Genomic DNA, 11,595 nt, shown 5'->3' on the forward strand with positions numbered 1-11,595 from the left:
TCCTCATGATCATGTGATCATATTATTTGATCAAAATCATTTATTAATGATAAAATAAGAGAGAGAAAAAAATGTAATAACATGACCACATGATTATTTTTTCACATGAAAAAATCCAATTCCCATTTCGAATACATGTTGAAAGTTTTTCAAAGGAACATAAGAGCGTTACCTACAAAATCATTTCATTAAATGATTTCTCTAAAATAAAAACAAAAAAACAGTTAAAGAGAGAACTAAAAATTGTTTTTGAAAATAGTATTCAAACAGAGCCTATATATCAATAGGCTCTTATTTGACCAAAATTTGATTAAATCTTATTTCTTAGTAAATCATTTTTGCGAATAAATGATACTCAAATAACTGCCACACAAACTTTGATCAAACAATGATAAGTTAAATATAATTTAAAAAATAAACAAATTGGTATGTAATTTAAGAAATTTTATTAAAACAAAGGCAAATTGACCAATGAGCCCATAATTCTTCATGACAGTCATGTTCGTAGCTCTTTATATTAGATTATTGAATCTCATGGCGAATAATGTATTTCGAATGGGAATGGATCCTCTGATCATGTGATCATATTATTTGATCAAAATCATTTATTAATGATAAAATAAGAGAGAGAAAAAAATGTAATTTTTAAATGAGTGATTATGATCAAATAACATGACCACATGATTATTTTTTCACATGAAAAAATCCAATTCCCATTTCGAATACATGTTGAAAGTTTTTCAAAGGAACATAAGAGCGTTACCTACTTGTGAACGTTTTCATTTTCCATCCCAAGTTTCAAATCATTTTCAGAGTCGCCCCTTCAGCTATAAAATCCACACATTTCAATAGAAAATCAAAGTTTTCTAGCTAAGGGGAAAAAATACAAACGACAGGTGTTCCTTAAACTGTGGTATACTCAAGACCAGTACTAACCATATCACAGAAGTAACGTTCAATAGAATAATATACACAATAGTCATTGGAGTTTTAAAATTGACAATAAGTGGGAACAATGACCATTTTGCCACGCCCGGCAAAAAAATTTACCAGACTATCACGCCAACAATAAATTTTGCTAAAATGCCACGCAACATATTTCGCTACACAGTGTAGCAAAATATGCCAGGTCAGGTTGCACAGTCAGCAAAAATGACACGTGTTAAGCAGACAGAATCCAAGCATAATTCGCTACACAGTGTAGTGAATTTCTGCATGCTTGACACGTGTCATTTTTTTTAACTGTGCAGCCTGACGTGACATATTTCGCTACACTGTGTAGCGAATTATATGCAAACATATTTCGCTACACAGTGTAGCGAAATATGCCGCGTGACATTTTGACAAAATTTACTGTTGACGTGACAGTCTAGTAAATTTTTTTGCCAGGCATGACAAAATGGTCACTCTCCCCAATCAGTGAAGTCATTTAAGAGAAAAAAAAAAATTATTAAACACCCTTTGGATACAACTACTTTCAAAGTTTCAATGAATTGCTTAACCATAATTACAAAGTTGCCTTAGAAGTTAGAATGGAGGAAAATATCTTTAAACCAACGTGTTCTTTTACAAGAAGATCAAATATACAATATAAACAAATCTTTTCTGTTTCCTTACTCTTTCTAAAAGATTACCAACATCATTCTACTCTTCTGTTGAACATGTTACACACTTCTAGTTGTCACCTTAGATGATTACTTGTGAATGCATTAAATTATAGAACATACCATGAGAACTCTTTATCTACAATAAACGGGAAATTTTTTAAATTTACCGCTCACGGATAATTTCTTGTCCTCTTTGAAGAAAACAAATGGCGAAGAAAAGCAAATTTTCCTCTGTTTCGGGTAGAAAAGTTAGTTATGGTACAGTTACCGTTACTTGTGGCAGCCTCAAGTTCATTGTCAGGTTCTGGCAATGAAGGGGTTGGTAGTTGGAGTGTAAAGGTAAATGCATTGAGCATGCGGATAATCTGACTAAAGCTTGGTCTCAGGTTAGGATCCTCAACCCAACATGATTGTATGATAAAGGCAAGATCAGGGGATATATCACCAGGAAGGTTAGGCCTCTCTTGCTGCAATCTCAAATGTCAACCATGTCATGATTAGCAACAAAATCCATACCATCCAAATATAGGAAAATTTAAGCAAAAAAACAAGGCATTTTTCATATAAATATGGATAATGATTGAACATATTTTGGTGATTCTGTGCAAAAATATGGCTAGTTTTTTCCTTCATGATAAATATCTTAAGGGTAAGCCTAGAGCAGTGTAAATATGTAAATATGCAAATATACAAAGGTAAAACTACATACAAGGGTTGCGCTCTCCTCTACCCTCCCTAGTCAGAGTTTAATGGGGAGTGATTATTTTAGTAAATATCTTGTCAGAACTTCCAAGAGGACGGGCCTTAGCAGTGGTAAAGTTGCTTCTTTGTGGCTAAAAAGTCACATGCTTAAATCAGGAAACAATCTCTTTGCAAATATGTAAGGGTAAAACTGCCTACAAGGATTGTCTTCACCCCACCCTCGCTAATCGAGGTTTAATGAGGAGTGGTTGTTTATCTTATCATAAGTTCCCTTCAGGTAATTATCCCAGAAACCTTAATCCTTGAACAAGGGAGCATAAATGGAAATATGCCATGAATATAAGTTAAAATGAGGCAAAACTATTACAACTATCCACCACATATCACAATAGAGGAATCCATATTAGCATTTGTAACTTGAGGCATCCCAAATCAATGAAACATAAAAGGGGGCATAAAAATCGCAACCAGCTGATTGATGACCCAGTTATATCAAACTTCATACCTTAAATGCAGCAGCATAAGCAGCTTGTAAATTTGACATCCCTTCAAAAGGCATGCGGTTCGTTAGTAGCTCCCACAAAACAATTCCAAAGCTGTAGACATCAACCTTGTTGTTGTAATGCTTTTTCTCCCCTTGACGCAATGTCACGGTACTGTACAACTGCAAAAGCACAAGCTATCATTAAGAAAAGAAATATATCTTCATAAATAAAACCTACCATATAGATATTCAACAAACAATCTCAGTTCAACTTCAAACTAATCAGCCACCTCAAGGATTCTAAGTATGTATTATCGGCCCGATATATGGCAATTTGATAAATATCCCTTTTTCTGATTAGGGAAATGATTCAACTTACTTTACATTTACACCATGTTCCTTCCTTTGAAGAAATTTAAAGAAATGAGATGATAATCAGAATAGAACTTACTCAACTGAAAAAATGAAACAACTATCATCATCCTACTGGTTACAGACTTACAGCTAATATCCACTTGACGCAATGTAGTGATTACACAAATTCTAGGAAGAACTACATGAACTTTATCAGATACTGATAAAATACTTTGTCCATCTTTCTGGCAAACCCCAACACATCTAACTTTAAATATTGCTTGTATATATCTTTTTTACTGGTTTCTAGTGTATTGCATATAAGTTCAGGTCGAAGCAAACCAACGATTTCAAGCTGAGTCTGCCACTCATCCATCTTATATCACATAGGTACAATACATTATTATTTTAAATTAATAGTGATTATGAATTAAGATTATTAAGCATAAAATAAATGCAGTGTTTATTGGACCCTCTGGTGCACATTTTTGGACAGTTGTCAGTGAAACAAAAGAATTATGTTCCCAGAACACAACATACCTCTGGTGCCATCCAACGATAAGTTCCAGTTTCTGCAGTCATCATTTCAGTCACAGATTCTTCTCTAGCCAGACCAAAATCAGCAAGTTTAACTGACTTATGATTTGCCGTAAGCAGCAGATTGTCTGCATTGTGACAATTTGAAAATAATAGTTTGAAAGAATCAGACTATTAATAATAAAATAGACCTACATTTCAAACTAAAACATTAATGTCACAAACTACTATGATTAGCTGTCATAGAGGGCAAAAGTTCCAATCCAGAAATACAAGGTAGTATATATGTTTTAACATGAAGTTAATAGTTTCTTCTTTATTGTTAGAGAATAATATAAATCATTAAAAAGGCTCTCACCCAATACCTTAAGGTTTTGAAGTGGTTCTTTACATGTTATCAAAGCTTAAGTGACCATAAGGTCACGAGTTCGATCCCCCCCCCCCCCCCCCCCCACTTTCAAGTTGAGTTAAATAAGCACAAAGTAAAACCAAAAAAATTTGGGCCTGTGCAATATCCACACTTCAAGCCCAAAGGGCTCTTGCGTGAGGGATATATTAGAGAATAATATAAATCATTAAAAAAACTCTCACCCAACACCTTAAGATTTTGGGTTGAAGTGGTTCTTTACATTTCTGATTTGCACAGAGGATAGCATACAAGTTTCACAAACGTTAAAATTATGAAGAAGAAAATTTGGCCACTAAAAGAAGCATTACAGGACAGCAGCAGCAACCAGATATATTTATCTGGCATGCTGCCAGAACTTAAAGAAATAACGATTTTCAGGTACCGAATCTCCTAAAACACATCCTAATTTCTATTTAAGAAAGGAAACATGTTTTTTTTTTTTTTCTTCAATAAAATATAACGCTGACTTTCAAGTACCAAGAGAAAAAATTTAAAAAAATTCTTCAGTATATGAAGAGATCTATAGACACATAAGGAAGAAAAATAACTAAGGGACAAAATTCACAATGCTCTCCACAACTATTGAACAGAAGGACCAGCAAATAGCACCACATTAAAACAACAAATATTTAAACACAATTCAGCCATTGCAGAATGCAAGATACCAGGTTTCAGATCTCTATGGATGATCCCATTGGCATGTAGCCAATCCATGGCTCGAGCAATGTCAAGGGCGAAGTTTATAGCCACATGAAGGTCCAACAGTTTAGGGCGTATATTGATCAAATATTTTCGCAGCGACATCCCCGGTAACAGCTCTGTAACAATCACCATCAGAGGATCCTTACAAGCTCCAATAAACTGCAAAAAATCAATAAATGCATTATCTTCTATAAGAGGAATCCAATAGTCCTATAGTAGCATAAAGGTCAAAAGACTAAAACATATATACTTCAAACAAGTACATAGATAGGCCTTCAGTGAAACAAATGACTTAACAGATACATATAAGACAATTACAGACATATCCAAAAACAATGGTACTCACCTTAACAAGATTCTCATGGTGGACACGGGACATCATATTAACTTCCCGAGCAAAACGATCTTCAAGGGAAGCTCTTTCTTCTGAAGTGCTCCCACGATGTAGAACTTTAATTGCAACAATCCGATCTCTATACCTGGAAAATTATTAATCTACACCTACATAAACCAGGACTCCAGCTGCCAGCAAACCACTCGGGGTATACACACAATTATACAGTTGAATTGTTGACTCCATAGCAATATTGTCTTTTTTACAGACTTAGACGTGTAAAACCATATCAAACACTAACCTCTCAACAGTGAACAACAATCTGAATACAATAATTCCAGTAGTTTTTGTCATACAATCATGACAAAGACTTAGCTGAGCTTATTGCAGGTTAATACATAACTGTGAAAACTAAATTGTACACAATTATCCCACAACTGCTGGGTCTTACATGCAAGGGAAGTTATCATTTTTAATCTGGTCTTCTGACCAATATGTTCACATGAATTCACAACTCAAAAAATAAAAAAAATAAAAAACTTTCTAAGGCAGACAATACATCCAAGGCTTTGCCACACTGACCTTCCTTCAAAAACTCTTCCATGAGCACCTTCTCCAATCTTTGAACCAATAAACAATAGTTTGGGGTCAACCAAAAGATTGTCATCAATTGTTAGCTGCTGGTTTGCTATTGACCCATTATTGTGCCTCGTTGATTTTGGTTCCAATCCTTCAGAACTGTTTTCCTCATATTCCTTCTCTTCTTCTCCTCCTCCTCCTCCTCCTATGCTCCTCTCACTGCAACTCATGCTGCAACCTTAAACTATAACCCAATTCCTCATTTCAATGGTTACCAAGAACAAGCCAAAAAAAAAATAAAACTTTCTTTAAATCCAACAAAAGACCAACCTCCCCTGAATATTCCTTCCCACATAGATAACACCTCCAAATTTAAAGGAAAAGAAAAATCATCTAACAGTTAAACAATCCCCATCATCCAAATCAATCATGTATTGCCACACCTTCTTCAAAAAACATTAAAAACCCAATCTTTTTTTATTATTTGTGTTCACTAATGCAGCATGTTCCCCTGTTTCAAAACTTGTCAAACCTTTGCTTCACTAAGAAGCTGGCCACCCTTTGAAGTTCACCCAAAGAAACCCATCAAAGAAAGAAAAAAAAATACATGTATTAAAAAAAAATAGGAAAGAAAAGACTGTAACTTACAATAGACGCTAACAAAATTTTCCCAGAAAATTTACATCCAAGAAAAACGCCAAAAACCAAACCTCCAAGTTCATATTTTTAAGCTCTTTTCAAAGACCCCAAGATTCCCACAAAAAAGAAAAAAAAAATGGGGGACAGAATTTGAGTTCACTTTCTCTCTCAAGAAATGGGGTTTATATTTCTTTCCCACTTTCTCTCTCTACCCACCAACTTGGAACTCCGATGAAGAAGACAAGTTTTGGAGTGTCGCTCCGAGAAGAGAGGGTTCCAAAGCATATATTCCAATAAATGCAAATGCAAGTGCTTGATGACTAGTGATGTTTGAGAAGAGAAAAAAAAAAATAAATAAATAAATAATATACATTGTCCAATCAGAAAATAACACAAGTATGACGTCAGCGATTTGGACGTTATTGGTCGAGGGTGCTCTCACGTAGAGACAGATATCAGTATATCACCGTTTTATCGGCTCGGCTTAAACGGCTCTGAGCTATTTATCCACAATATTTTGCCACGTGCCGATATTAAATATATTTCAGACTTCTAGAAATTTGGTGCAGAAGACTTTTGATCTTTTATTTTTTTTAGAGTAAATATCATTTTTAGTTCTAAGTAAATTTCACGATATCCGTTTTAGTCTTTAGTAAATAAAAAGACTTATCGTGGTTCCTAAGAAATTCAAAAAATGGACCCATTTTACTCTGGTTTCTAAGAATATCATTTTTAGGGACTAATATGGATCTTTTTTGAATTTGTAAAGGACCACAATTTCAACTAAATAAGTCCATTTTGAATTTCTTAGGGACCACAATGGGCCTTCTTATTAGCTAGGGACTAAAACGGACATCGTGAAATTTGCTGAGGACCAAAAAAGATATTTACTCTTTTTTTATTAAATGATGAATATTACTAAGAGCTCGTTTACTCGGCCTTTAAAACAAAAAAACAGTTTTTATGTTTGGGTTTTATAAGAGTTATGTTATAGGAAAAGTGATTGTGTTATGTTATAGAGATTCGTTTTACGTGCCGAAGTTTTTTCTTTTGCTGCAGGCCCCACAAAATATTGTATGTGTAGGAAACTTTTTGTGGTCATGTTAAATGATAGATGATAAACCCTTTATGTTTTTACTTATTTTAAGAATTCTTTTTATAAAAGTTATAATTATTTATATTTTTAAAAAATATTTGACTTTTGATATCTGTATTTTTTTAAGCTAAAATTTCCAGCTTCTGAAAAAAAATAGGTTTTTGATTTTTTTTTTGTGACTTCTATTTTCTTTTTAAGAATTCAAACGAACTTATAGTAAAAAGTGCTTTTTTTTTAATAAACCACATGTATCCTTCACAAGGCGGGTCCAGGATTAAGACTTCAAATCCCTTCCAAAGATGCATTGGGGAGAATTGAACACATCATTTCACCCATACCTGCTCAGTTCTTATGCGTCAACTGAGCTACCATCATTTGGTGTGAGAAGTGTTTTTTCTTCTAAAAAAAATAGCTTTTATAGGGAAAAAAAACCCTATCCAAACAGGCCCTAGTTACTAGAAATGGTCGCACTTATATCCCAAAAAAGAAAAAACAGTGATGGTCATACTTTTGTACTTGAAGTCATTTTTTTATACCAACCCTCATTATCTTTTTGAGGTGAGTCATCCAAGAATGATCCACGGGCCTTAAAAAATTACATTGTCCGCTAAGTTTTCTTATTGAAGCAAGCAAATTCGTGAGCAAATATGATTTGCTCGCTTCAAATTCCAGAGTTGTAGCAGACAACAATAATATAATTTCGTATTTTAGACATAACTTCAGTTATACTCGTCCAATGGATGTGATTTTGGTCTCGTTGAAAAGATAAAAGAGAAATCTACAATTTTTATGAAGAACACGATATCCAAATCCATCATCTTGGATACAAAAAATTGGCTGGAAGATAGTTTCAGGGAGATTTTCACTAAATGGTTGCTTCTCATTTATCGTTTTTAATTCCTTCGAACTTAACCATTGCTCCAATACTCCAATTCAAGTCAATTGTCCTACAAAACAGGAAAAAATCATTCAAATGAGTCAATAATTCAAAATCCGTGCTTTTTAGCCAAATAACTCTAAGTTTTCATACTTTTGACTAGATATAAAAGTGATTTTAGTCCTTTGAACATGATAAACTATAAGTTTATGAAGAAATTTAAGGAAAACAAAACTAAAATGGAGAGAGAGAAAGAGAGAGAGAGAGAGAGAGAGAAATGAGTATTTTAGACTTAAAAAATTGGTGAAATTTTTCCACTTCCCGTGGATCCAAGAATACCACCCCTGGTGATATTCTTAGATGACATTTTGCTTCACAAAATAAAATCCCGGGATTCTAATTTTCTTTCACAATCCTTATATTAAGTGTGAATAAATAAGATTTTCAATATTAATTTTTCGAGAATATAAAATTTACCTACTTACCAAAGACTAGAAGTGATTTCGTTTGGTTGTAGTTTAAAAAAAAAAATTATTTATTGTCTATAATTAAGGTATTTTTAGGTAGTATTTAAAATTAAATCTTCAAATATTATGTAAGAAGATGTTTTTTAATAATTATCTTTTTTAAAATTTAAGTTTCGCTTCACACATAATTTTTTTATTTAAATTGATTTAATTCATTTCGAGAATTATCATATTCAAATTAGGGGGAAACTAATATTATGTAACATGATATAAAAATTTTTACTTACTCACACATTGATTTCTACACCAGTATTTTTTATTTTTGTTTTTATTATATGTATGGGACTCACATGATTTTTGTTTGAGTAGGAAAAATACTTTAGATTATGTTACATGATGGTAGGTTTACCCTTCAAATTAAGGGGAAACTCATTTTGGAGGCTGCTCTTCCAATAATATTTTTTTTCACTTTAATACTCGAAATTCGAAATTTTTCAGAAAAACCTCTTTGCTACCTCAAGCAATGATTATTGATTACCTTTTTATCTTTTCGTTATATTAAATGAAGGGTAATACTTCTCTTATGTTGTATAAGAGAAGTACTATCTCATGCTCAAACAAAAAGTAGGAGAGAGAAAAAAGTTAAAGGTGAGAGAGAAAAAAGTTTGTGGGACCCATTTGAAAAATGTGAGTATAGGAGATAATATTTTGTTTATATAACATGAGAAAAGTAATTCCCTTAAATGAATGTTATTTTTTTAAATTTTTGATATATAGATCTAGATAAAGGGGAAAAAAAGTAATAGTAAAAAATTTTTTTTTGGTTAACTTCAATAGTAAAACAGTATTAAGCTTACAACTTGCTAAATTCTATCAATATTTTAAAGTCAATTATAATGTTTTTCACAAAATGTAAAGACTTAATTTTTAGGACACCCCTCTAACTTCTGCAAAAAAATTAAAATATTACTATTTTAATAAATAATTATGGAGCTGTTTTGAAATTATTTATGGATCTATTACACTCATTCATGCCCAAATTAGGCGTGACTATTTACGCTCAAGTTAGGCGTGACTCACAAGGCATTCACGCATAATTTAAACGTAACTCGTCTGGTGTTGACACGTGGCACAGAAAGTCATCTTACGAACCGTAAAACTTTGGAAAGCCATAACTCTTGACTCAAGTATCTAGATCAGGTAAAAAAAAAATTGTTTCCATAAATTTTTTCGAGATTTACGCAATGACACCTCATTTGATATATTTTATCTATCACAAACACAGTTCAAATTTGCAATAATGATATTATAAGAGCGTTTAAACCAAAAGCCTCCGAGTTCGGAGTTTGTGATTTAATATAAAAAATAAATAATGATTTGGTTTGTGATTTAAGTTAAAAAAAATCAAAAAATTTAATATAAAAAATAAATAAAGGTTTGTGATTTAAATTAAAAAATGTAAAAATTTATTATTAATAAGAAAAACAAAATAAAGATTTGATTTATGATTTAAACTCAAAAATCAATATGAAAAATCTGTATTAATAAAGGAAATAATTAAATAAAAATTCTAAATCTCTAAGAAAGAAGGATTAATAAAGGATGTAAAATACGATACGGTTCGTTAAAAGTCATAAAAAAGTTATATATTTTTAAATTGTTTTTTATTATATTTTTGTATCTTACGATTCGATATGATTCACGATACGAAAAATCGGTCAAACGATACATGATACATATTGCGATTCAATAACCTTGTACACTATTTTTTTTTTCAAACACTTGGTAGAAAGTATATATTTAAATATGACATTAAGTATCCTTATTTGTAGATGGACTAATCCACTTTGGTGCCATCTTTAGTTTTAGACCACGACTTAAATGATAAAGTCTCTATTCACAGTGATAAGAATACAACCCAAAGGATAGGGATAGAGAGGTTCTAGTAGGCAGAAGACTGTGTTTGATGCTGATTCGGAAAGAACTCGGAGGCTTCTGGGTTTAAACGCTTGTATAGTATCATTGTTGCAAATTTGAATTGTGTTTGTCAGAGATAAAATATGTCAAATGAGATGTCATTGCGTAGATCTCGAAAAGTTAAGTGGAATAAAAAAAATTATCTGATTCAGATACCCAAGTCAAAAGTTATGGCCTTATGAAGTTTTACGGTTAAATTGTTAACTTTTTGTGCCACGTGTCAACACCATACGAGTTATGCCTAAATTAGGCGTGAATGGTCACGCCCAATTTGGACGTGAATGAGTGCAGTATATTCGTAATTAGGTTCAAAACAACAACTTATTGATAATTATTTATTAAAAAAGTAATATTTTATTTTATTTTACCCTCTAACTACAAATCACATTAAACTACGTGACGGTAAAGTATTCTGGCACAAAACATAAGGGACGTTTATATTTATTGTCATTTTAGTCTTATCACTTGTTTAGTTATCTTTGGATTAACTTGAAATTAATAGTTAAAAAAGGAAAAAAGTAGCTGTCATTGATTTCAAAATATTCCAACGGTAATCAAACAGGTAATAAGAGTAATAAAATTAAAATAGTAATAAGTATAACATTCCCCCAAAATGTATATATACAAAAGTTTTTATATAGATGTTTATAATACTTAAGAAATATATAATACTAAAAAAAAAGTTTATATAGCACTAGTGGACAACAAAATAAGTGATTATATCAGACAGAATCAATGTTATTGAACCCGACTCGATTCGGCCGGTTGATCCAAAAATCAGTGAGCCGGTGACTTAATCGATTCGAGTTAGCCAACGGATCTGTCATGCAA

At 32.2% G+C, this 11,595-nt stretch overlaps 1 protein-coding gene across 2 annotated transcripts; it reads right to left on the minus strand.

Annotated features, from left to right (window-relative positions):
- Nucleotides 1-1,499: 1,499 nt before the first annotated feature.
- On the minus strand, nucleotides 1,500-6,651 carry LOC133313379 (serine/threonine-protein kinase STY13-like). 2 transcript variants are annotated; one of them, XM_061514740.1, is made up of 6 exons: nucleotides 5,712-6,651; nucleotides 5,142-5,274; nucleotides 4,759-4,954; nucleotides 3,688-3,812; nucleotides 2,815-2,973; nucleotides 1,500-2,074 (listed from the first exon to the last, which is right to left on the minus strand). In XM_061514740.1, the coding sequence occupies exons 1-6, from the start codon at nucleotides 5,936-5,938 to the stop codon at nucleotides 1,778-1,780; spliced, it is 1,137 nt and encodes a 378-aa protein (XP_061370724.1). In that variant the 5' UTR covers nucleotides 5,939-6,651; the 3' UTR covers nucleotides 1,500-1,777. The 2 variants fall into 2 exon arrangements, with proteins under 2 accessions (XP_061370724.1, XP_061370725.1); XM_061514741.1 differs by having other exon boundaries at nucleotides 1,918-2,081.
- Nucleotides 6,652-11,595: the final 4,944 nt, after the last annotated feature.

Source organism: Gastrolobium bilobum, unplaced genomic scaffold (genome assembly GCF_033153095.1).
Source record: "Gastrolobium bilobum isolate Gb01-03AN ecotype WA unplaced genomic scaffold, APGP_CSIRO_Gbil_v1 utg16668, whole genome shotgun sequence".
NCBI lineage: Eukaryota > Viridiplantae > Streptophyta > Magnoliopsida > Fabales > Fabaceae > Gastrolobium > Gastrolobium bilobum.